General features: G+C 45.2%; 1 protein-coding gene across 2 annotated transcripts in view; it reads left to right on the forward strand.

Moving 5' to 3' along the window:
* The window catches only part of LOC126516509 (endoplasmic reticulum transmembrane helix translocase), a 278,190-nt gene extending 254,827 nt beyond the window's left edge, over positions 1 to 23,363 (forward strand). For both annotated transcript variants that reach the window (XM_050166639.3, XM_055063942.2), the window contains exons 23-25: positions 89 to 200; positions 11,322 to 11,465; positions 23,206 to 23,363. In XM_050166639.3, coding sequence (XP_050022596.2) covers positions 89 to 200; positions 11,322 to 11,465; positions 23,206 to 23,313 — 364 coding nt within the window. In that variant the 3' untranslated portion in view covers positions 23,314 to 23,363. The remainder of the gene's footprint in view (positions 1 to 88; positions 201 to 11,321; positions 11,466 to 23,205) is intronic.
* The last annotated feature ends 2,188 nt before the right edge of the window (positions 23,364 to 25,551 follow it).

Below are 25,551 nucleotides of genomic sequence, written 5' to 3' on the forward strand. Positions count from 1 at the left end.
CTGCACAACTTAGCCTCTGCAGTGTCGTCATTGGAAATGATCTAGGTGGGAACATGGCAGAATCTGTGTCCTCTCTCCCCTCTTGCAGGCCTGAGAAATTTGCTGATAGGGACGACGAGTTCAAGCCATCCCTCCTCAACAGCACTGTGTACATCATATCCATGGCTCTGCAGGTGTCCACATTTGCCATCAACTATAGGGTGAGCATTGCCATGTCTTAGCAGTTGCTTAAGACACTATTGTTGTGAAGGTTGTTGCCAATTCATCAGGCCTGACTCATAAACACATTGCACAAATAATGCAGTACATTTCTGTGCATTTTAAGCATGCTCACTTTGACAACAGTCGAACCCAACTATATCGAACCAGTGTACATCGAATTATTCTATATATCGAACAATTTCTGGACATGGTATAGTTACAATGAGTATATATAGCAAAAATTACGCTTACGTCGAACAAGAACAGCAGTGACTCTTGATATATCGAACGATAAGCGGCGGAAAGTGCCCCCGGAAGTTGGCTTTCCCTCGTGGTGGCGGGAAAACCCGGTGGCGCGACTCCATCCAACCACTCTCCCTACTGTGACTATGCTGCCTCGGATGAGCTGTTGACATCCCCCTGCAAAAAATGATCCTGGCCCGCCCGCAGCACTTGCTCCGACAGCCAGTCAGAGGCTCTTGTGCCCTTGTCGTGCAAGATGGCGAAAGTGCGAGTTGTATCGCTGCCTTTCTGGTTCATTGTGTGTCGCATTGTGTCAGCGCATTGTGGGCCTTCTCTCGCAGTGTTGCCGTGCTGAAGCAGCAGAATTCACCTTTTGTCGTGAAGCTCAGAATCATAAATTGGGTCGAACGCGGTGAGAAGTCGGATGTCCCCGCAGCGTACAAGATTCCGAGGAGCACAATCTTGGAAGAATAAGGGGGAGATAAGGGCTAAAGCGGCCAAATTTACGACCCAGTGCCCATGGCTTCTGACGCGTACACACGGCCTTGTACAAGTGGTTCATCCAAAATTGCTTCATCCTTGCCGACTTTGCGTGCTCGGTGATGTCTGTAAATTCTAATGAATGTGACAAAGCCATTGCAGGTGTTGCCGAAGTTTGGAGCGAGCTGTCAGAATTTCTGGGAACTGTTGACAAATCAACGGTGGACGAGTTTGTGAGCGCAAATGGTGGTGCCACGACCATAGGAGAGCCTGAAAACGAAGACTACATTGTCGACATCGTACCGAGCGCAAGTGAAAGAGGGCACAATGAGGAAAGCAACAACGGTCCTTTGCCCACCTCCTCCGAAGTGATTGGTGCGCTCGCGCTAGTCCGGTGCTTCTGCGGGAATGTGTAAGGTTGCGGCCTCAGCTGCTCCGACTCCTTAGACAATGTGGAAAAGTGTGTGTGTCGCAGACAGCGAAATTGCTCAAGCAGAAGAAAATGCAAGACTATTTCATGCTAAACTACGCTAGTTTCATCAATAAAGTGATTTTTTAAATGGTATGTGCTTTTATGACATCCAATTATTTAGCAGGCTTATATAGAATTATGCTCCATATCGAACTGATAGGCGTTTTTTTGCCAGTGTGATATAGTAGCCGGGTTCGACTGTAGTATGCTGGAGCATTTTATTTTTTGCATCTCACATAAATTTTTATTTCTACAGTTAACGTTTTAATTTTGCCTCAAGTACTGGTGTGCACCTGGTGTGCCACCTCAGTACTGTATGAGTAGTCGTGTGAGGGCCATTTGGGTTTGCATCACTCTGCTATGACCTCCGTATATGTGACTTGTTCCACTGCACTCACGTGGGTGCAGCCATATTTGATCACACATGCCCATTGCTTGCCTCCTTCTGTGTACGATGGCAGTGCATGATGACGCTGTGCTTTCAGCGGCTGTCATCGGCAGTGAGTGAATGTCTATATGCGTGGTTCTTGGAGATTCGCACAAAAAACATTCCATTGGATGGCCCCATGCTAATGGCTAAGGCCCAGTGGTTTGCTGCAGCACTCGGCGAGGAAAACTTCAGCGACAGAACTGGTTTGCTGCAGAGGTTCAAGAACCACAAGCCACAAGATTGTGTGTAAAGCCATTTCTGGATAAAGATTGTTCAAAAGAGATGGCAAAACGTCCGTGCACAGCCGCTGAACAGGCATTTGACATGATTCGTCGTGTCTGCAGCAATATGGAAGGCACAGGGCTTTCGCACCTCGACAGTTTTGACAGTCTTGTGTGAGGCCCCAGACCCAGTCGGGTGCAAGGAAGCACCTTTTGTCTGGGAGCCTTTGGTTTCTTGTGTAAGGAAACTGAAAAAAAAAAAAAAAAAATGAATAAATGAAATTAAAAATGGAGATGAGTGCCTTCAGCTTCATTTCGCAGAAGAGGCAAACCAGGATCAGCAATATTTGTGCACATAAATAAAGTGTGCTTGCTTTTTTTTCCCAAGTTGCGTGCAGTAACGTAGCAGCCCTCGGACGCACCAGGGGGTAAGCTGCCATTTGCCTCAAGGACTATTATTTTGTATATCGAATTACCTATATATATCAAACTTCTTTTGTAATCCTCTTTAGATTCAGTATACAGTCAACGACCCATTTTCCGGATGCCTGATTTTTAGGACATTCCCAATAATTCGGATGCCTTTGCGGCACTGCCATGTACCCTATAGAGTCAATTTATAAGAACGCCTGAGATTTCGGACGCAAAATATCTTTGCTGTTTGATTTTCCGGATTTTTTGCCATAACTGCAGGCCCGAAACGGCATAATCAAAGCCGCCACCGCCGCCATTTTGATTATCTCGCCACCTGGCGCTCTCGCACGCAGATCCGCTCGTAGCCATAGCCAGCGCCACAGCAATGCCAGGCTTAGTTGCTTCGACGTTCGCTACCAAGCTGCTTGCTGTTCAGTGGTGTGTTTTTTGTTGAAACAATTCACCGCTGTTAGCAATAGCGCTGACTCTGCTTTTGTAATCCTCTCAAATGGATGCGAAGCTCAGAAAGCATGAAACGTTGCATAATGCCACTTCCCAAAAGTCAGTTTCACCTCATAAGGCTGTTTCACATGCAAGTGATTTTGGGCCAGAAACGTCGTGGTGGCCGTCACGTGAGCAAGCTTCCTTTCCCAAAACTTGTTTTCTGAGCGGCGCGTGCTGCTGGGAGCACGATAAAAACATTTAGAAAAATTTGCGAGCGTCAAGAGCGGCAACCAATGGTGGAGCACCATGAGCAGTGACATTAAGATCACATGACAGGGGCAGGCGGCGCGAGGAACTCCTTTGAAGCAGACAGTTCTAGCGGACAGCATTTGTAGCAGACGACGTCTGCTGCCAGTTTGCACCGGCTTGCGCTGTCTTCAACAAGCTGTCCATAACTCAAGTTGTGCAGTGTCCATAAACTGAAGGATTTTCGCAACAAAGATAAGAGGAGGATTCTTTGGGAAGAACTTACAGACTGAAGTGGAAGGTACTCGTCGTAAGGGACGCATACTTCCATAAAGTAAAAGTCGGCTTCGCTCAAATCGGCCTTGCCATTGGTGCCTCACAGGTGCTGCTTGTTTCCATGTGTCATTTTCGAGTTCCATTTTATGGAGCCAGATTGTCTGCACATACTGTTTTCTTCTTCTTCTTCTCATTTTTCCCCCGATCGTGACCCCATATGGGTCTGGATAGACAGGACGAAATAGCATTCCATACTTTTCGTTCGCAACTCATGTAGGTGCTGTTTTTTTTTTCTTTTTCACAAATTCGAGCTAGCATGTTCGTAGTTTTAATTGGTCCTGTTTCTTCAGTTAACCCTTTGAGGGTCGACTTTTTTTTGCCACATACGACCGCCCAGGGTCGATTTTTTTTTATTGCAGATTCCAATTCTTCTGAGGAATCTATTTAGAACAAAATTTACCGTAATTCTTCTAGGGTGTCCGTAAAGTGAGAAAAAAATATTTTGCATTGGTATATATGTACTGTTCATTCATAAATAACAACAATAAAAAAAGGAAATAAACTTATAAGAATTTAAAATTTGATGCATTGTTATGCGCAGTTCAAGGCTTAGAAAATGCGCACACGAGAATGTTTCGCAAGTCTCAGATGTTCCTGCACTTACACTAATATTTATGTCCATAGCGTAGTCGAAATGCATAGGTGAGCGCACAGAAGAAACCTTTGTGGTTGTGTGCCCATCAACAAAGCAAAACTTATGACAAACTTCCACTAATCTTCTTCTTATCGCCAGCCAGAGGCAATTAGTTCTCGCAAGTCTAAAAAAAAAAAGAAAAGGCAAAGTGCATGGTGGCATCCTTCCTATGCGCACCCCTGTGAGCACTAAACGAGCGAGAAACAGGTGGTCGCCCTTTGAGCGATTAGTAACAAGATAGCTATCATTTTTACGAGCACAAGAAGCCAAAACTGCCCACGGGACAAAACCAAAACCGCCGACAGCCCGCACACGCGCCAATGTGCGAGCAGTAGTATATAGACATGCCGGAGCAAACTAGCTCTAAAACAAACCATGCAACGAAAACCGAGAGAGGGAGTTGTGAGAAAAAAATTCCCTGTATTCCCACACAGTGGTAGCACATGCCAGGAAAGAAAAAGTGAGGAAATTGACGTGTGCTTTAGACGTACAGACGGCGCCATAAATTATGGACATTATCGCGGCGCCGTATATTTCCGTCATTGACCCTCAAAGGGTTAAACAGTCACATACTCCCCCCCCCCAGCTCTACAAGGGTCACTACTCGAATGCCCAGAGGCGAAAAGTGACGCGAGCTTCTTTGAAAGCCATCCATAGGCCTCTTGCACACGGATGGCCTGGATGGCGCCTTGCGAAATTCCAAAGCAAGAGCTGCTGGCAGACGTGCACGTGCTTCAAGTCCAAATCGCGGAAATACAAATCAACCCATTCCTTTGCTTCCATATGGCTAATTCTGTGTGCATGTACTTAGCAAGTCTTTTAAGCTGTCACGTATAAAGAGCTAAAAGAGAAAAATGTGAATAGAAATGTTGTAGTAGCAGTTCGACATACAGTATTTTTATTTTCTGCAAAGATTTACAAGCACGAAAGTGCAGCACAATCTTACTACACCGATGAAACCCACAGCTCAAGCACACCAACACATGGAAATGTGCAGAAAGGCGCAGCTCTTGGAGACCGCTGAAATGCACTGCTCACGTGCGCTTCCCGCAAGCAACACTGTGCATCACAGCAGCACGCATCGCGCCAGAACGGCACATGTGAAATAAAGCTGCGTCTGTATGTTGCGGTACCACTCAGTCGCCGCAACCTCTGCCACGCCGTTGCTTGCATGTGAAGCACATGTGATGTATTGCAGTGAAGCGTACCAAGGGTGGAAAGCTGCAATTGTCACGGCACACGGTATGTTTTCATCAATTATACATGCGTGCACTTGTCTCCTATCACAGTACGAGCACCGATACACTTAATAAGTGTACTGGCAGACCTTTAGAGTTCTTTCGGACGTGCCTGTGGCGATTATCACCCTTGGGGACAGTGAACGGCATGCATTAATTTTTTTAGGACGTTTTTGCAGCCCCTAGGGAGTCCGAAAAATCGAATGTTGACTCTACCTGGGTTTGGCAGTACTGTAATCCATGCTCACCAGCATGCTAAAATGTTCTTTTCTCATTTGCAGACTTTAAAAATATCTGTCAGTTTCTTAAAGCCTTTCTTTAAGCCACACAGCAAAAGCTGTCCTTCAAGTGCAACAACATCAGCAAGAAGATCACCTACTCCATTGTCGCCTACACAGATTAATCTCTGAATGTTGTCGCTGCTATGCAGCACATCCACAAACGTAGGCACAAGCATGGCAGCATCTGTGGCATCGTCCGAGGTGGCAGCCTGTAATGTCAGCATGATATGACCACCTGCATGAAACCAGAAGCTAGGGGTGTGCAAATACCGAATAGTAGATGTCGAATCAAATATTGAATCTAAAAAAAAAAAAAAAAAAAAAAGCCGAATATCCAGTATCGCATACAGTAAATTTAACACAAGCTCGTATGCTTCCAAATTTTGTGCAAGAAACACAGTGATGCACATGCTCAGGAGGCTAGTCACATTACTTAGCAAGACTCTTGCTAGCTTTCAGCAATTTAGGTACCTATGAATCGAGATGCATAGTATGGTCTGCTCTTTGTTAAAGGGAACGCCAAATTAGTATGCCTGCACTGATAACTCGGTTTGTAAACGAAGGTCTGGAAAATATTTTTTGTCAGTAGAATGTCTGTCAAATAGAATGAAGTGCTTTTTTCCTTCTGAAGCTGAAGAAACAGTGAAGTTGTCCTAAATAACAATGGGGTTCTCAGTTTAATAGTGGGCCATACTATGCTTAATAGCAATCTTCGATTTCTTAGAAAGCATTCCTTTCCAGTTTTATTCCAGAAAACACAAGATTTTTCCATCTTTATGGCAGGTGGTTTCTGTTGGTTATCGTCAACTTGTCATAAGGCCAATCTGCACGACAGACAAAAGCGGGGAATGCACATCACGTCACTCAGCACCACTCTGCATTGTCATCTGCGCTGCATGCATCGACTGCAGTCAGCGCCGACAATAAAGAGTTTTCGGATGGGGAGGCCCACAGCAAATTCTCACGGCTCCCCCCCCCCCCCCCCCCCCCTTTTCGTCTGCATCGATCTGCCATCTGTGTAAATGTGCCTGCGGCCAGGGGTCAGCGCACTGTCATATGATATTTTAAAGCCTACCATGAAAATCCAAAGCTAGTCTTGTGATGGATCAATCGAAGCTATGAAAAAATACCGTAGTGCTGCGCCTACAAACGGTGTTTGGAACGAGAGCCCACCATACAGTATTTCGCAAAGATGGCGGCCGCGAACGTGCAACAGTCATCCCGTGCACTTTCTTTCATTGGCAAGGCAGTTTGTCGGCTTTCTGAGGGTCGTGCGACCGCTGTGAATAAATCTGCATTGATTCAGTAACCATAGCTTAAGTCACCAACATGTAATGACGAATCTCCGATTAGGCCTAATGGGCCAGACAGTGTGGCCAATGGCGCGGCCGTAATGAAAATTTGCTTCTGGCCGATGTGATAATGATGTGATAACTGCAGCATAAAGCTTGTCGATATTATGTTCCAACAGGTGGCTCATCAGTGATTGGTCACGAAATCCATGCATATGGGTTAGATTGATGGCTGTTGAAGCAACGTTCGGGTCTGCGGTCAACCAGCCGGCAACTACCGTGAGCAACCGTGCCAAGTTCGTCTGTGTGCTAGCGTGTGGGTAGAGAGCACCAAACTGCGCGAATCTGCGTGCAGGAACACTGAGCTCGGGTAATTGATGCGATCAGCGTGCCTTTCAGTGGCTTATCAGACCGATCTTCGCACATGCTCTCATGCTTTCCATACATGCTGCTGTTGTAGTTCCCTGTGTACGCATCGCTTAATCATTTTGATCAAAATCGTCGACCTGGATGAGCCTTGTACAGTCGAACCCGACTATATCGAACCCGTTTACATCGAATTATTCTATATATCGAACAATTTCTGGTCACGGTATAGTTACAATGAGTATATATAGCAAAAATTACGCTTACATCGAACAAATATTGCAGTGACTCCCGATATATCGAACGTCAAGCGGCGGAAAGTGCCCCCAGAAGTTGGCTTTCCCACGCGGTAGCGGGGAAACCCGGCGGCGCGGCTCTATCCAACCGCTCTCCCTACCGTGACCGCGCTGCCTCGGGCTGTTCGGGCGAGCCGTCGACACTCCCCCTGTCGCGCATAGTGGAGTCTATTAGGCCACATCCTCCCTCTTTCTCTATCATCTTTTACTTCCCATTCCCTCTCCCCTGACGACGCTTTGCCGTGCTCCCTCACGGGTTGCAGAATCAAGCGTCCTTCCTTTCTTTAGATCACTATCTATCGACACTCCCCAGCAAAAAATGATCCTGGCCCGCCTCAGCGCTCGCTCAGACAGCCAATCAGAGGCTATTGTGCTGTCTTCGTGCAAGATGGCGAAAGTGCGAGTTGTTTGGCTGCTTTTCTGGTTTATCGTGTTTGCGCCTTGTGGGCCGTCTCCCGCAGTGTTGCCGTGATGAAGCGGCAGAATTCGCCTTTCGTAGTGGAGCTCGAAATCATAAATTGCGTCGAACGCGATGAGAAGTTGGATGTTCCCGCAGCGTGCAAGATTCCGCGGAGCACTCTCGGCACGATAAGGGCTAAAGTGGCCAGACTCGCAACCCGGTGCCCATGGCGCCCGACGCGTACGCACGGCCGCGTACGAGGGGTTCTTCATACGTTCCGGTTTCCGCGTGCTCGGTGATGACTGTAAATTTTAATGAATACGACGAAGCCGCTGCCGGTGTTGCCGAAGTTTGGAGCGAGCTGTCAAAATTTCCGGGACATCCGAATCAACGGTGGACGAGTTTGTGAGTGCAGATGATGGTGTCGCAACCACGGGAGAGCCCGGAAACGAAGACTACATCGCCGACATCGTACCGAGCACAAATGAAAGTAGGCACATTGAGGAAAGCAACTACTGTCCTTTGCCCAGATCCTCCGAAGTGATTGGTGCACTCGCATTAGTCCGGTGCTTCTGCGCGAATGCGGAAGGTTGCGGCCTCAGCTGCTCAGACTCCTTAGACAACGTGGGGAAGTGCGTGCGTCGCAGGCAGCGAAATTGCCCAAGCAGAAGAAAATGCAGGACTAATTTGTGCGAAACTACGCTAGTTTCTTCAATAAAGTGATTTTATAAATGGTATGTGCTTTTATGACATCCAATTATTTAGCAGGCTTATATCGAATTATGCTCTATATCGAACTGATAGGCGTTTTTTTGCGAGTTCGATATAGCCGGGTTTGACTGTACTGAGAGAGATTGTGCACCATGGGAACGCTACAGACGTCAAGGTATCCAACATGGCTGGGTCATTTACCAAAGGTACTGATATTCGAAAAATCGCTTATTTGAGAAATCAAATATTAGATATTCGATTCGGGAATTGAAATATTTGAACATTCTGTATTTGATTCGAAATCGAATATTCGATTATTCGCACATCCCTACTGGAAACCAGTCTCTAGAAAATACAAAACATACAGTCTCTAGAGGCAATACAGAATCGATCAGCCCGTTTCATTCTCACCAACTACCAAAGAACTGCGAGTGTCACTAACATGAAAGCTCTCCTTCACCTCCCGCTGTTATCAACCCATAGAAAACTATCTCGCATATGTCTTTTCCATAAAATATACTACCATAACACATATTTACGTTCTATCTTTGTCCAACCACCACCATACATTTCATCTCTCATAGACCACCGCCAAAAGGTAAACATTCCGCACTGCAACACCGTCGGCTTTTCATATTCATTTCTTCCCCAAACGAGCAAAGATTGGAATAACTTACCCGCATTACTTACAAGCATTATTGACACCAATAACTTTAAAAGCACACTTCAAAGCTTCATGTTATAAATTATTGTTGCGTTTGCTTGTTCTGTATAATAACTGTTTTTATGTCATTGTTTTACATTTTGGCTTGTATTTCTATATCGTATGTTCTTTCCTTTCTTTATTTGTTACGCCATGTATTTTTGCCACGCTTACAAGTTTCTGTTTACCATTCTTATTTTGTATACGATGTTTTTTGCCATGTTGTTTGCCTTCCTTCCTTATTTTGTGATTTGCCTCTGTATTTACTTATTTACTTACTTTGCCCCTCCCCTCTGCAATGTACAACCGTACCTTGAGGGTATGATAAATAAATAAAAATAAATAAACAACAAGCGCGTTTTGAGTCTTGTGTGCTCGTGCATAAAACTCTGAACTGCATGCATGGGCATGTGTATCTGATTCGATTAGCATACCTTCCAGTTGCTAATCAATGCAATCTTTGCACATGCTTACGCACTCTGCATATGCGCTAGGGCAGTATCCTTGGGTGATCACTTTTGCAAGGCTTGGCAATGGACGCGTCGAAGCATACGGTCGACAGCACTCTTGACCCTGTACGAAAATAGTGAACATGGTACAGAGCCAAAAGCGCCGTCGGCCGTATGCACGAACAGGAGCAGGCATTGCTGAGAGAAAACACATGAGACCGTAATGAAAGCAGGCAGTGATTGAATAGTGTGAGGAGGGGAAACCAGTGATGAGAGGGCAGACAAGGAAGGAGGAAACTCAACAACCAACACATGAGTCACATTTGTGCTGTCAGTAAGGCAGTACTGGATAGCCTCGAGCAAGGCTCACCGAAGAAGGCTGACAAAATTTTGACAGCAAACTTTGGTTTTCAGTGTATTCCCTGTCTACGTGCAATGACAAAAGTCTCGTGAAAGTGGCTACTGATTTCGTTATTGCAGGGTTCAACTCAATTATGTGTGATGCATTTACTGTGGCTTAACTACATATGGCCCTCACCCATATCTGCCCACAGTTTCTTCTCCATATGTGTTCCTGTACCATTTGCTTGAAAGTGACATAATGGCAGAGTGAACTTGGTGGACTGTAAGCAAGCTCTTAAAGGAACGCTAAAGTTAAGCTGTCTTAGTAAAGGAATGAGAATGAAAGAGCGGTACCAAGTTAATTTATCCACTAAAGACCTAGGGAGTTTTAAAAACCTGTGTTGTGCTAAAGTAGCTAGGCATAGGAAAATATGCATTACAGTCTGGGACAGTATGCTGGTGCACCAGCACTGAGATTCTAGTATCAAGGAAGAAAAGTTTGGCCTTCATTTTTCGCAGTGAAACAAATGAAATGAAAGTACTGGATTTAGTCGCCCTCAAATGTGCTTACGCCTTTGCACTCTGTTTTATGCACCTTGGCATGACAGCAGAACACCATAGGGCGGCATTTTTGCCTCCAGTCGTGGCTTAAGAAATTGTGTTGTGACCATCGCAAGAGCAATTTTCACAGCACCATTTTCAGACTTGTGCCTGCTTGCTTACTAGTAGCAGGTTTGACAGCCATAGACTTCGTTTTTCTTGTTTTCACCTGCAGCCAAATTTCTTTTACCTCTTCTGTTGGTGTTGAACAGATAGATGTTTCTTCTATCCTGCATCATCTGCAGATAGCTTTTCACAAGCCCTTTTGCCTAGCAGCTGACAATTTGAGTTGTATTTCCCAAATGTGAAATTGAATGAGCTGGTGCAGTGCTGAAGGTGGCATGGTTTCATAGTTTGAACAAAGCTTATCTTAAGGGTGAAAGGCGCAAATCACAATCACTGAACAAGAAGGTTTGGAACCTTTATCGGTTCTTTGTTCACAGTCTCGCAAACTATTTTTTGCACTGTTGTCCAATAAACTTTGACTTTGAAACTTTGACTTTGGTTCTGTTCATCTTGCAGGGCTACCCATTCATGGAGAGGCTGAGTGAGAACAAGCCACTTCTGTACAGCCTGCTCATATCGGGTGTTTCAGTCGTTGCACTCGTGGCTGGCCTGGCACCGGACGTGGCCAAGCAGTTTGAAATAGTCCAATTTCCTGGAGATGTGAGTGTCATTTTCTGGTGACCAGGATGCAGTCATTTTTTTTTTCCAAAGCCACTAAACATTTCCTTAATGAGTCCTTGTGCTAAGAGCCATTAACCTTTTGCGGTCCGTTGTCGGGCCCCTCCAGACAATGTAACACGGCCGCAGTGGTCTACTGTCGGCCACTGCCGAATGAGCTTCTTCCTGGTTGAATTGCCCACGTGTTTTCTCATTATGCATGATACGCCATATTATGAGAAGTAAGTAAAGATGGCGGTGCTTACGCAGTTATTCTAGTACTACGTAGAGTAGCTCTGTTTCTGTGCCGCTTGCAGCGAAGTATGACCGCCTTCTCCCTGAGTGCCTTCTATGGCGATAATTCCGAAGCTTTTTGCTAAAGCAAAGACGATTTCAGTGAGGAACAGAACTTTGTGCCTCCATCAGATAATGAAGATAGGGATTCTACAGAAGCCAGCGACAAAGAAGGCACCGATGCTGGAGATGGTGGCTCTGGTGTTCCTCTGCAAAATTGGCAAAAATAATCGAGGAGTGCACACAGAAGAATGCTTTGAGCATTTCCATACGCTGCTCAAGTATCACTGGAAGACTTGGGGATAAAAAGCAACTGCAAAAAGAAACATCCTATGAGTTTTTCTTGCGCAGTTGTTTTCTTTTGTGGTGCCCAAAGCTAGCGAAATAGTTTCATGTGATCAGTATCGTGTGATCTGTTACAATGCATCACAAAATGTCAGCAGCATTGCTACGTGCGTGCACCATTCAAGGGTAGTGAAGGGCATGAATACTGTAGATTAACTCATAACTTATTGGGTGAGGAACATTTACAGTAGAATCTTGTTCATACGATCGCATTATGTATGCTTTCCCAGCACCAACGTTTGCAATTGAGAACACAAAAACTGACCCAATTAAGCTACGCTTATTTTTTACTGGTTACCTGTTTACCGATATGTTCCCGGAAGACAAGATCTTTTGGCACCAACGTTCAATACATCACTGAACTGCAATGTATGATAAGTTTTCCGGGCACTAGATTCCATGTAAATAAATGCGCAAGACGTGCAATATCAGAGTCCTTCAATGCTTTTCTGGTCACGAAACTCCGCCTGCAGTTCTATACAGGGCAGAAGCCGCCACTAGGGTCGCTGCTGTTAGCGTGGGGGCATTCCGGGTCCATGCGCGCCGCACTCAGCTGAGACTGCTGTACTGGTTCGAGGCAATGGTTTATCTTTCATCAGACAGCTAACATTTAACTATCACTCATATTTTGCCTTACATACAGTGTGGTTATTGCATCTGCGTGCGAAAAAGTTCCTTTCGCTTACCTTTGCAAGGTAGCAAGGCTACGATGGTGGCAGTCGTGCCGACACAGCGATATTGAATGTACGTGTTGTTACAGCGCAGTTCCTTATCTCAGGCAGGGGAGCATGAGATTATTTATTTACGAATAGGTCATTTCCTTGGGCTTGTGACACCGTGCAAGCCTAAGAAACTCGCCAACTTGCAAATTTAAACCTCGCTACGAGACTTGAGGCAGCGCCGATTGCGCTAGCTATTTGCAATGAGACTGTCTACACGTTATTTAGCGTTATTTAGGGCAGGAGACTAGTATCAAGCGATGAAATTGTATAAAGCATTTATTATTCAGCAGCGCTCGTCCTTGTGTACTGGAACCAGCACAGCACAAACACAACCACTGCAGTTTCCAGTGCGAACCAGCGAACTGCAGCGAGAACCAGTGCCTGTACAGCACAAACCAGTGCACCCCAGCGTCATGGCCGTGGAACCAGCGTCTCGTCCAGTGTGACCCAGCTCTTATGCAGCGTTCTCACTGGTGTCCCAGTGATTCCCAGCGAGCGCCAACATCCCTAGTGTGATTCAGTCTAAAAAAATGGCTGTGGCTTAGCTAAGGTTAAGCCCAGGATGCGAAGTATACTAGCCTTTATTTTAGTTGTTGAACCACTGTTTAGCCTGGTGAACTGCTGTTGCTTGGCTATATTTGGTTCGGCTAGACGAAGAAACAACTCATGCTTTACTCTGCTTCGCCTTCAAGAGTGGAACGCGACAGCGTTCCCGTCGACCCGCCAAGGGGTGTAAGACAGTGGGCTACGGCGCAGCGACTACGCGCCGCGCATTGGACGCGGTGAGCGTCGAGCAACGCAGCGTTCGGCGCGGCAACGAAATGTGCGTTTGAGCAAGCGACGCACGCCTAAGCCTTAGAAACAGCTCGTTTCTAAGGCAACACCGCATTCACTAGAGGCGCTTTTGTACCGCTTTGAAGCATCATACTCGTGGCTCAGTGGTAGCGTCTCCGTCTCACACTCCGGAGACCCTGGTTCGATTCCCACCCAGCCCATCTTGCAAGAGTTGAGCCAAAGCCACCTAGAAACAAGCGCAGCTGCTTATATACCGCCGCGACGCCGCGAGCGACGGCGCGAGTTGGAGCCCCGTTTCTCCTCTGTCGTGACGTCACGGTGTCACGTGGTATGGCATGGGGTCAAAGGTCATTGAAGGCGACACCGCCGCGCCTGAGGAGCTGGGTTGAGCTCTAGTAATATGCTTCGCATAAAAGAAAAAAATGCGCTGGTTTTACATTGAAAGGCACTGGAAGACGCTGGTTTTTGCAATAGGGTGGTGATTAATGCGGAGCTGGATGGGTCCCAAATAGAGCAAGCATATTATAATTTTGATCTAACCAGAGTTGTGTACAATTTAATCTTTAAATTGGAGGGAACGGAGAAAAATTTACGCTGTAGAAATCCAAGCATGGGATTAGCGTTGGTAATCACATGTTCAACGTGTATATTCCAAGAGAGGTTGTGAGTTATATGCACGTCAAGATAGCGGTAACTAGTAACGGGGGTTAAAGCGGAGTTATTAAGGGTATAAGCAAAAATGTAGTTAACTTTATTGTGAGGAATTACTTTCATGACCTTACATTTTGAAGTATTTAGCTTTGTCGCACCAGTTAGAAATAGCGTCAATGTCGGATTGCAAAATAGGAACGTCCTGTTGGTTATTAATTACACGATAAAGCACACAATCATCAGCAAAGAGTTAAATGCTAGAGTTAATACCGACATGTAGGTCATTAATATAAATAAGAAATGGTAATGTGCCTAAAACCGATCTTTGTGCTACGCCTGAAGTAACAAGAACAATAGGAGAGTCAGTCATTAGCCTGAATGTACTGTAAGCTGTTAGTCAGAAAGCATTAAATCCAGTCTAGGATATTAGGATCTATATTAAGCTTGCTCATTTTTGGGAGGAGGAGTTTGTGTGATACAGTGTCGAAGGCTTTAGCATAATCTAAAAAGATGCATCAGTTATCAAATTTTTGTTAAAAGTTCCAGTAAGTTCGTTGGTAAAAGAGAGTAACTGCGTTTCACAAGAGAAGTGCTTCCTTAAGCCATGTTGACAAGGAGCAAAAAACATATTTGATTCAAGGAAACATACCAAGTTTGAATAAATTATGTGTTCGAGAAGTTTACAGGGTACGCTGGTTAATGATATTGGCCTGTAGTTTAGAGGAGAATGGATGTTACCTGACTTGTGAAGTGGAACCACTTTACCCACCTTCCAATCATCTGGGAAAATACTGTAAAGACTGCAAATAGAGTTCAGAAAGTATAATGGCACAATAAACTCTTGTATTTTTTAAGAACTTTGAATTTATGTTGTCAGTACCTGCAGGGCTAGACAACTTTAAGTTTTCTGTCAGATGGCACACCCCAGCTGAATCTACAGAAATGAAATCCATAGCAACAAAAGCAGAGTCCACTATTGTTGGCATAGAGAAGGCTGTTAAACCAGAAAAGCAAGAAACAAAAACATCGTTTAGCACATTGCAGCAGTCACCATTAGGAACAGCATCACCATTGCTGCCGAGCAAGTGAATCGTGTTAGATTTACTGCCATGAACTACATTCCAGAACTGCCGAGGGTTATCTTTAATAAGAGAGGGCAAGGTACAATTGTGGAACAGGTTTTTGCCTGCGCAGCGGCATTTTTGTACTCGTGATCAGCGCAGTTGTACGCGTGCCATTGTTCGGGAATCATTGCCACTTTCGCTTGGTGGAATAACCTTTTTTTCTTGTTTAACAAGCGCTTCAGATGGACGTTAAACCAAGGAGCTTTGGAAGCAGGAACAATGCATTTTTTAGGAATAAAGCGATCGATCAAGTAGGCAACTTTTTCTTTAAAGAGAGGGCAATTTTCTTGAACCGTGCGACTGTAAAAGCTCGGCATAAAGTCAGTGATGAATTCTGCAAGTTTGTTATTTATGGCAGAGAAATTCGCGTTTTATAACCTTTAATAAATTTGGCCTGCTTCTTGTAAGGCGTACAGGCCTGAATACTGCAGTTAATAAGGCAATGATCGCTTAGGCCAGGCAAATAAACTAGGGTTGAAGCGAGCTCTGGAGTTTTCGCAAGCAGCAAATCTAGTACATTAGCAGAATGAGATGAGCAATGGGTAGGCTGAAGGACCAGTTGCCTAAGGTTGAAATTGTGACAAATATTTAAAAACAACAAACATTCCATCGAGTCTGCCACGAGGCTTGACGGGTCAGTAGTCCAATTAATAGCAGGTAAATTAAAGTCCCCGAAAAGAAATAAAGGGCAGTTGGGAAATTGCACAGTTAGCTTATTTAGGACATCATGTAATTGGTTAGAAAACATGGTAGAAGACATTGGCGGTCTGTAACATATGCTGAAGATAAACTGTTTATGCCCTATAGATATACATACACTACTAAATTCTAAATTACTGTCAATCATAATAACATTGGAAACAATGGTATCCCGGACACTTATTAATACACCGCCACCTGGACGACCAATACGGTCGGAACAATAAAATTTGTACACCGATTCGCAATGCAGTATTTCTTGGTCGGCGATTGCTGAGGAAAGCCACGTTTCAGTCAGAGTACAACATCTGCGGAACATGTGCTGATTATCGATGATGGACCATCGCGTTTGTTACACAGACTACGTAAATTCGAATATAAAAGGAACAGCTGACTGGATGGGTGCGTTCGTGCTAGCTACGTCAATAGTGCACACGAGCTGCCGGCATTTGAGGCAGGGACGCAGGAAGCATTATCAATGTTAGCGGTGTTGCACAGCTCGCGAGTGTCAAGTTTGCACACACAGTCAGTAACATGGCAATACACATATGCAATTTTGTTAATATATAATTTGTTCCCGTGTAGCGAGAATAGCTGTCCAGAGTTTTTACCAAATTCAAGCAGCCTTCTCCGGAAGTCTTGAGTTGCCCTCGAAAAGTCTTCGCTAGCGGAAACCTTTGAAGACTGAAAATGTTATCTTTTAGCTTCGACGATGTAAACTTAACAATAATAGGTTGGCACTTATTTGAAACATGGGAGCCGAGCCTGTGGGCACGTTGTATTGCTTCATCTGATAGGTTAACGTCAAGCTTATGAGATATAATGTCTCTTATTATTTTTCACTCTGTGCCCATTTTTCGGAAGCACTGTCGGCAATCCCGTAGAAGATCAAATTATCTCGACGAGATCTGTCTTCCAACTCAAGTCGGGAATTAACCCTTTCGCTGTCACGGACGTACCGGTACGTCTTCGCGCTTCCCCCCCACAGTGTCCCTTTCGCTGTCACGGACGTACCAGTACGTCTTCGCGCTTCCCCCCCACAGTGTCACTGACGTATCGGTACGTTCTCTATCGTGCGTTCAAAATTTCGCGCCTGAGCGCAAAGCTGGCTCTCCTGGACTTGCCACGCCAACTGTTGACTCTTTCTACAAATTCGTAATTTCGCCCCGACCTGTGTTAATCCATGTATTGAAGAGTACGGTGCGACTGCCACTCGCCCCTCTCTCTTTGCTGAGTGGCGCGGTGGCTCCGCGTTCGCTGGATCATGCGTCGCGCACGTGTGGTTATGGGTTCAAGTGGTGTTCTGCCATCTCCGCTGGTTTGAAGGTTTTTACTTTTCTTCTGTTGGTGTGTCTGCTACAGCGTGTCAAGTTCAGGGGCACGCGCCGTTGCCTCTCCGAAAAGAGTGACTTGATTGCTGCTTTCGCTCTCTTACTGCCCCCTCACTTCCGACTTGCAGCAGTAAACGTAAAGCCCTTCAAACTTTGTTTTAGCCTTTTTCCATCTCCCTCTGTCTTCTTGATCACGCAACGTCCCATTTCTCTCCGTTGTGCGGGCGACTGAAAGCGCATCCTCCCTGCGCGCGGTTACTTTCGAATGGCTGAGCGCACGGGACCTTCGTCCGCTCATTGGAGCGGTGCCTCAATTTCGATTCAGAATACGAGCTGAGCTCGGATTCGGACTCGGACAGAGTCTCATGCGAGGAAGAGGGTTGCGCATCGTCAGATTCGGATGTTGAACGGATTTTATAGTCAGGCTGATGATGATGATGATGTTTACTAACAACAGCTGCAGAACACTGAAATGTGCATATTGCATTGACTATGTTATTTGTATACCAAGCATAATCAAAAATAAATTGCTATGTTCATTCCCTGTTATGCTCGTTCCCTGAAACCAAGCTGACACTGAGGGTGTGTCACGGCCAGAAAGGTCCGACAGCGAAAGGGTTAAGTGCAGCCATGTCACTTCTTACAGCCGTATTAACTATTTGCAGAAGGTCAGGGACATGCTGGCCTGAATTCAATGACTCTACCATCGACTCAACTGTGGCTAGCCTAGTAGAAAGATCGATTACTTTCTGTTCTAATAAAGTGTGATTGGTTTGAACTTGGTTTAGTGTCCGAAGAAGCTTCGCGTGACGAGAGTCAACTTTAGCAGAAAGGCTGGAAATAGCTGCTAGCACCTTCTCGTCCGGACCTGGGTTTAGTTCGACGTCCCCGGACAACACCAACCTAGGATATGAATGCACTCAGAAACATTTTCATGGATAACACTTGGGCCAGGGAACAGTAGCAGACATATATTACTGGAACGCTGTGAGTACAATGATGGGCGGTTACCAACCTGCACAATTAAGCAGAAAAAATTCACAACCGGTCTCATAGCTGCTGCTCCTTCTTGGCCACTGAAGGGTACAGACAACGGCCAGGTGTTTAAACCAGCAGCAAGTGCTGACGTCGACGATGGTACTGGCTGGTCCAAGAGGTGAAACAGCAGCTTCCAAACAGTTGCAGCTGGAGTAGAGGGCTCAACAGCGGGAACGGCGATAAAGTGGATCGTTGATGTAGTCCTATTCATTGGCACCGTAGAAGCAGCGCATGGCCATGCGCAGAAGAGGGGCGAAATCTGAACAATGAAGCAGAAATAATTCACAACCGGTCCCATAGCCGCCACCCCTTCCTGGCCACTCAACATCATGTTGTGCAATGCATCTTCATGTTTGCTCGTATGAGTACGTCGGCAGCACGCACATCAGCTAAGCGATGGATGCCGCACTTCAGACTTGCATTGAAAGGATTCCTAACATAACGCACTTCGACTATGATAGCGACACACCTCGAGAGAGTGCAACTCGGGAAGCAAACAACCTGTTTTTCAGATGCTGACGCTCGGGCCTTGGATCACATCACCCATAGATATCAATCAGAGCATGCCGTTCAGTGAGCCGCAAGAGTTCAGCGAGCGCACTCGTCGCGGCAGCCCACAGTGGCCGCTGTATCTATGCTATGCTGCAGATGGAGCTACATGCAACTGTAGTGGTAGTGCAGTCCACTCATAACGACACCACATTCAATGATATAACGGTTGTAGCGATGAGTAGAGATGAGTATCAACTTATGCATTAGGGCCATGAAGAAAACATATACGTATAAAAATATTTTATTCTCCACATATCGGATATGAGGATCAAAATTGTGCCTTCTGGGGCGCAATGGGAGATCATTGTTCGGAGTACGCTTTCAATTTCGCCAAGCACGATTGGCCTAGGCTACGGCAATGTCGCCAGCCGCGGGGCGCGGCCACATTTTTGGTAACGTCAAAAGGACCACATGCTCCTGTCAGTTATTTTGAAGCCGAGCACATTGTCTGCTAGGAGAGCAGAACGCAACGAAAGATGTGCAGTTCGAGCGGTCATGCGCCCATTATGAAACCAGCTTCACATGGCACATCTGGTAGATTGGATTGAATCCAAAGACAGGCTTTTGTAGAACTTTTGACCAGGTTGCAGAAGGTCTGTGGCAGTCTCCAGCTCAGATGGGCAGTATCCTTGTAACTTGTGACATAGTAGTAGTGTGCGAGCAATTTGCATTTGCAAATCCCCACAGCCAGTCTGCTTTTTTTTTTGTTTTCGTGGTCTGGCTCACCCATTCTGCAGCTCCATTGGATGCCATGTGAGAAGGTGGCACCAATACCACCATTTATTGCTCTTCGTGAATGCTTCATCCTGCTCACCTATGAATGAGGCTCCATTATTTTACACCACAATGTCTGGCAGCTCCTTGCTAGCAAACATCGCTTCTCAGTCAAGCTATAGTACCTTGTGTGAAAGGTGTCAAAACTCGAATCCACTTTGAGAAAGTATCCATTGCAATGATAAGATGTATATTCAGGTAAGGTCCGGTGTAGTCTACATGGAGTCTTGACCATGGCGTGACAGGCACTGGTTGTGCTACACGCTGCTGCACCTGGCAGATGCGGCATGCAACGTCACTACCCAGTGAAGGCCACCACACTTCTTGCCACTGCTGTCATCTTTGACACTCCTGGATGAAGCAGCTTTCACTTTGAAATTATGCTGGGACAATCACCCCATGGCATGCACTTTCCTTCCTCACCCAACTCTAGCCTGTGACCACTCCACAACACTTTTCTGACTCTTGACAGTGCTGGATTTCTTGCCTCTACAGCAGCATTGGACACAACAGAACATGAGGGCAAACCCCTTCAGGCATGAACACATCAGCTGGACAGTGAATTCTTCATTCTGCAGTTGCAGAGGGCTCAATCCATCAGCACGTGCAGTGCTGGGCCCCGGCCTATAACTGAGAGTGTAACGATGCCCTGAGAGGTTCAGAGCCTACCGTAGCACTCTTGGAGAGCAACATTCAGGAATGGGTGCATTTGCTTCCAGTAAGCCTGCCAACAGTTTGTGGTCTGTGACGGCTTCAGTATGTAGCCCCTGCAAATACGGCCGAGGCCTGGTGATATCACCTAGGACCTTCTTGTCCAGCTGGCTGCAATTTCTTTCAGCAGCAGCTAAAGGCAACAGGACATTTTTCTCCACAGGGAGCCTGCACCAGGAGTGAACCATGGCCATGCATCACAGATTAGGACCAATGGGTTCGATGAACCAAAATGTGCCAAGACAGTGTCAGAAGCTAGCAGTTCCTTGCATCTTTCAAATGCCAACTGTTCTTCATGTGTCCAGCATCAGGGGGAGTCAGTTATCACCAGCCTGTTAAATGTAGAACTGTGGGAAGGTTGGGCATAAACCTTCCACAGTTAACTTCTGTTAATTCTACCCAGACGTGACCAACAGAAATGATCGATTTACCCAGCGGATTAAGTGATACAGAATCCAGAAAGAGAAAAAAAAAGTCTGTACATACCACTGAATCATTTCACAGTATTCAGCTTACGCCAACACACTCCCAAATTAACTGTGCACCCACTTTTTGTGTGTCCAAAGTAGAAAACTAATGTAGAAATGCCATTAAAGCTCCTAAACAAAGTAGAAATCTAATGCACATCCGATTTTTTTAGCAAGAAAAATAGGCAAGGGTCTAATATGTGTTGCACAATGGCGGCCGGTTTCCTAAGGTCAGCTTCGCCGCACAATATTTTTAAAGTCATCTTTGCCGCAATGCGTGCATGTTATGCAATAAAGCACACAAACGTCCCAAAAGTGGTTTTTTGTTTCGTGTCCGATTGCACCGTGCAGGCAATTTACGGTCCAATTTCCCTGAAGAAAAAAAAAAAAGTGCACATTAGAATCGGGTAAATGCCATAATCAGACATTGTGAGCTACTGTTACTGCTTGAAAACCTTCCTAGGCTGGGCTGGCTGAAAATTGGTGTTTTCGACGGGTGATGATGCGTGTTCAACACATTCACTTCTCCTAAGCTGTGCCGAGACAAACGCTGCGACTAAAGGGGTCGCTTTTTGGGGCCACCATAGAGATTAGGTATGTGGTGGCTCGATCTTGCGCACCCTCGCACCTATAGCATACAGCGCAGGCCGCAATGTTATTGCTCTTGGACGTTATATGGAACCTAATGCCAATGCTGACAGCTGAAATGTGCCTGGAGTGTCCATATATTGTGTCACAATATTTATTGTTCTCAATTGTAACCATTGATGCTTAGAAATCATACTAAACGAGAAGATATCAACAATGTTCTACTGTATGTGGATTACAGTAGAACTTCTAATGTACCACAGAAAGAACAGCTCTTCAAGACGGGACAAAGGAGGAACCGCACACTGTCTGTGTCCAGTTTTGAAGTGCTGTTCTTTCTGTGTTAATGAACCAAATAGCCCGTCAGTCAGTCCTCGCAAGCTTATAATGTATGTTTTATACTAACTGGTTTAGATCGCAACTAGCCTTCAGCTAGGGAGCCAGATGCATATTTTAATAATTTTCTTTATAGTATATGACTTCATTTTTAAATAATGCTGTTTTGTTATTCTACTTCACCTGCTGGCTGCGAGTAGTAATGTTCTGAATCTGGATAGCCAAAATAAGGCAGATGCCAGGAAAGCATGCATAAAATCGCAAAATAAAATTGTTGTAATACATAAAAAGAAGTTGTTGAAAGTGTCAAATTTTTTTTAACAATGCCAAATATATCATTTTTCGTTCGTATTAAGTACCTGTGAAACGAACTTGATGAACTTGCAGCCACAATGTTGTCACTGTAGAATAATACAAGCTTTGGTGTAGAAAAATGCTTTTTTCTTTGTTCATGCTGAAATTTGGAATGTAAAACAATTACTTTTATTAGCCATCTTTTAACATCTCTGAGTGAAGATTTTTTATGCAGAGTAAGGTGTGTGCTTTGTCATAAAACAAGCTTGGGTAAGGCGTAATGTGTGGTTTTGTTCTCCATTCAAAAATTTTGAAAATGAAAAGTAGTTACTGTGCTTATGTGATCATGCCAAGGAGGATAATGCAATGCATGATAGCAAGCACACAGTAATTTGGTGTAATTTGATGAACATAGGACTCAGAGTGCCAGGTCATTGTGAATGGTTGATGTTCACAGTGACCTTCTAATACGGTTGCATTGGCTATGCTGTATGATTACAGTCATGGAGAAGTTTTGTTTGCTTATGTTTAATACTAACGTAACAAGAATAATGGCTGCAGTTGTGGCTCGGGTCACTGGTTTGATTTTCAGCCGCAGTGGCCAATTGAGGCAGAATGCTGAAAAAGTTGTGTACTGAGTTAAGGCTTGTTGGTTCGGATTCATAGTGAGTGAAAATCAGTGCGAAAGGAAGTCCTCGACCTGCAGTGCACGTATGTGTGTCGTCGTCATTTTGCACTGTTCACTATGCGTGCTGAGCATTGCACGCACATTAAAGAGCCTTGGGTGACAGCATCTGTCATAACCTATGTGTTTATTTGCAATGTTAAATTGCACAATTTACTTTGTGTGGGTGTTATTCCTTAACATAGGAAAAACACCCACACTCTGTTAGTACTGTAAAGAAGAATGCGGGAATGACTCTTCCATGGCTTGCATGTAATCTGCTCTGGCAATAAACTTGGCTAAGCGCCAAGGGTCTTTTTATTGAATGGCTGCCCACTCTTTTGTTGCTCTTTTCCAGATGCAGCGGATCATTCTGCAAGTGCTGGCCTTCGACCTTGTCTGCGCATTTGTTGTCGATCGCACCTGTCTTTTTATTTTTGGCCAGGCAAAGCTGCGCAACTCTTGAGCAATGCCAGGGCATAATAAACTGCGGTGTCATTCCTGCATAAGCCACAATGCTTTGTTTCCTTTCCAACAACTCCTTGGAAATGTGCTCTCTCCACTGTTTCTTACACCAGGTCACCTTGGTGTTTTCACGTAATTGCAGTCAGAAAGTTGGGGATTCAAGCACAAAGGTTTATTTTGCAACATGTTTCTTCCTGGAAGTTAAAGTGCATGCTTTCAGAAACTAAACTTGCTTCATATACTTACGCAGGCTGCAAAGGTGATCCACTGGGAACGAGCATTTGCAGTCTGGTATTTCTTTAGTTTATGCGTGGCTGAAATGTAACACATTTTTCTCAGACTTTTTCGTTCAAAGGTATGGTTATTGCACAATGTAAGTCTGACCCACCTATAACAAGTTCAAGTTTATTCATTTGTTGATTGCATAGCATAGAGTACAACAGTATTAATAGTACAGTAGTTCAAGAAAGTTCAGGAGTGCTGTTTCCTGGGCGAGTTGGAATTGAATACTGGCATGGGTTGTGCTTTCAAAGACAAGGCACACAGTTGAACAAACGGGAGTGCTTGAAACTTGCAAGCAGCATGCTTGAGAAAGAGCGGAATCCTGATGGCGTCCCTGCGAAACACATCCAGGAAAAAGTAGAAGCTGACAGTCATTCTATATACACATAATAAGGTCTTGCATAGCTGAAGAAAGTAGTGAGTCAGGTTGGCCTGACGATCGCATTTTCATTACCTGAATAGCTAAGCTACCTGTGTAAGCTCACTGAGCCTTTCAGTAAAAAGCTGAGAGGGTGCCAGAAAAAACACCAAAACCCTTTTGTGCCTGCGCAGAAGGAGGGGTCTACAGTGTATACCACTGACATGTGGTGGAAAATACATTGACCAGACAGGCCAGTGTGAAATGATCGCCTCAGAGAGCACAAACAAAATATTTCATGGTACAGAGAGGTGCACCTGACTACACCTAAATGTGGTTGCTCACCTCTACTTTCAAACCACAAGGTAAATGTATGCAGGAAGTTATAGAAGTGAAAGCCATAATCAGCGAAATCTGTCAGTAAATCGCGGATTGTGCTGTCAGATAAGGAAGTTTTCTTATTGAAATATTGCAACAAGAAGCGTCACATGGCTGTTTGATGATGTATATATATGTGAAGAACAAAATTTTCAATACATATCAGTTGCTAGAGCGCTCCCATTTGTTTATCGGTGTGCGTTACTGTGTCCTTGTCTTCGAAAGCAGTGGAATGTTCACAAATGTTAGGGGAATCATTTCACACAATGTGAATGTTGGAAAGTACAGCATATCCTGGCAGATGTCAGTTTACAATGAGCATACATTGTACAAAAACAAGCACCGAATAGAATTAAAAACAGCAAAATCATCGTCGGCCTATAATGCAAAATGAGAGCTAGGAGTTTTTAGAGCGCAACTCTTAGGTGGCCGTTCGTGCGTCGGTGTTGACTCGCGGCGTAACTGAGCGAAGGATAAAAGCGAACGCAGGAGATGAAAGACGCGAGGAGGAAAAGCGGAGAGGAGGGTGTAGCAGAACCATGAGGCAGAAAGCGGAGGAGTGTATGGCGACAACGTGATAAGCGTAGTGCGGCGACGATGGCCAGAGTAGGGCGTGGGAGGCCTGTCGTCGGCGGCTGCAGTGGATCCAACCATGCGCTGGTTCTCGCGATGTCCTGATGAGCAAGGCAGTCGAGCCGCACCTCGCTCGTTTGTAACGTGCTGCATGAGACAGATCGTCTCACGCGGCAAGGTCGACTGCATTCGTGACTGGCGACGAGGAAGCGGCAGGGCGTTCATCTCATCGGCGGCGCTCGGCCAGCAGCATGTATTTTCGCTGTCATCTGGCATGAGCCGACCTTGTTCATGGAACACACACTTGAGAGTAGCACGATACCACTGCGCAAGCGCTCCGTCACGGGGCTTTTTTCATATATCGCGGGCTTTCTTTGCAAGTGGGAAAAAGGGACTACGTGAGATGTATCGTTAAGGATACAACTCGATCGATGGTTACTGAAGGTGCTCTACAAATCTGCGTATCGTACTTGGGGTGCTGAGCCAATAATTAAAAAGTTAGGTAATTAAACATAATTAGTGAGTTATGAGGAAAACAAAAAAAATTCTGAGTTAATATAGGCTATTGCAAATAGCATGCGTTCGGTTCAATTCGCTTCCGATGCGCCTTTTATATTTAAATTTTTGGCTCAAGTTATGTGGGACACC

The sequence above is a fragment of the Dermacentor andersoni genome, chromosome 1, assembly GCF_023375885.2.
Source record: "Dermacentor andersoni chromosome 1, qqDerAnde1_hic_scaffold, whole genome shotgun sequence".
Taxonomy (NCBI): domain Eukaryota; kingdom Metazoa; phylum Arthropoda; class Arachnida; order Ixodida; family Ixodidae; genus Dermacentor; species Dermacentor andersoni.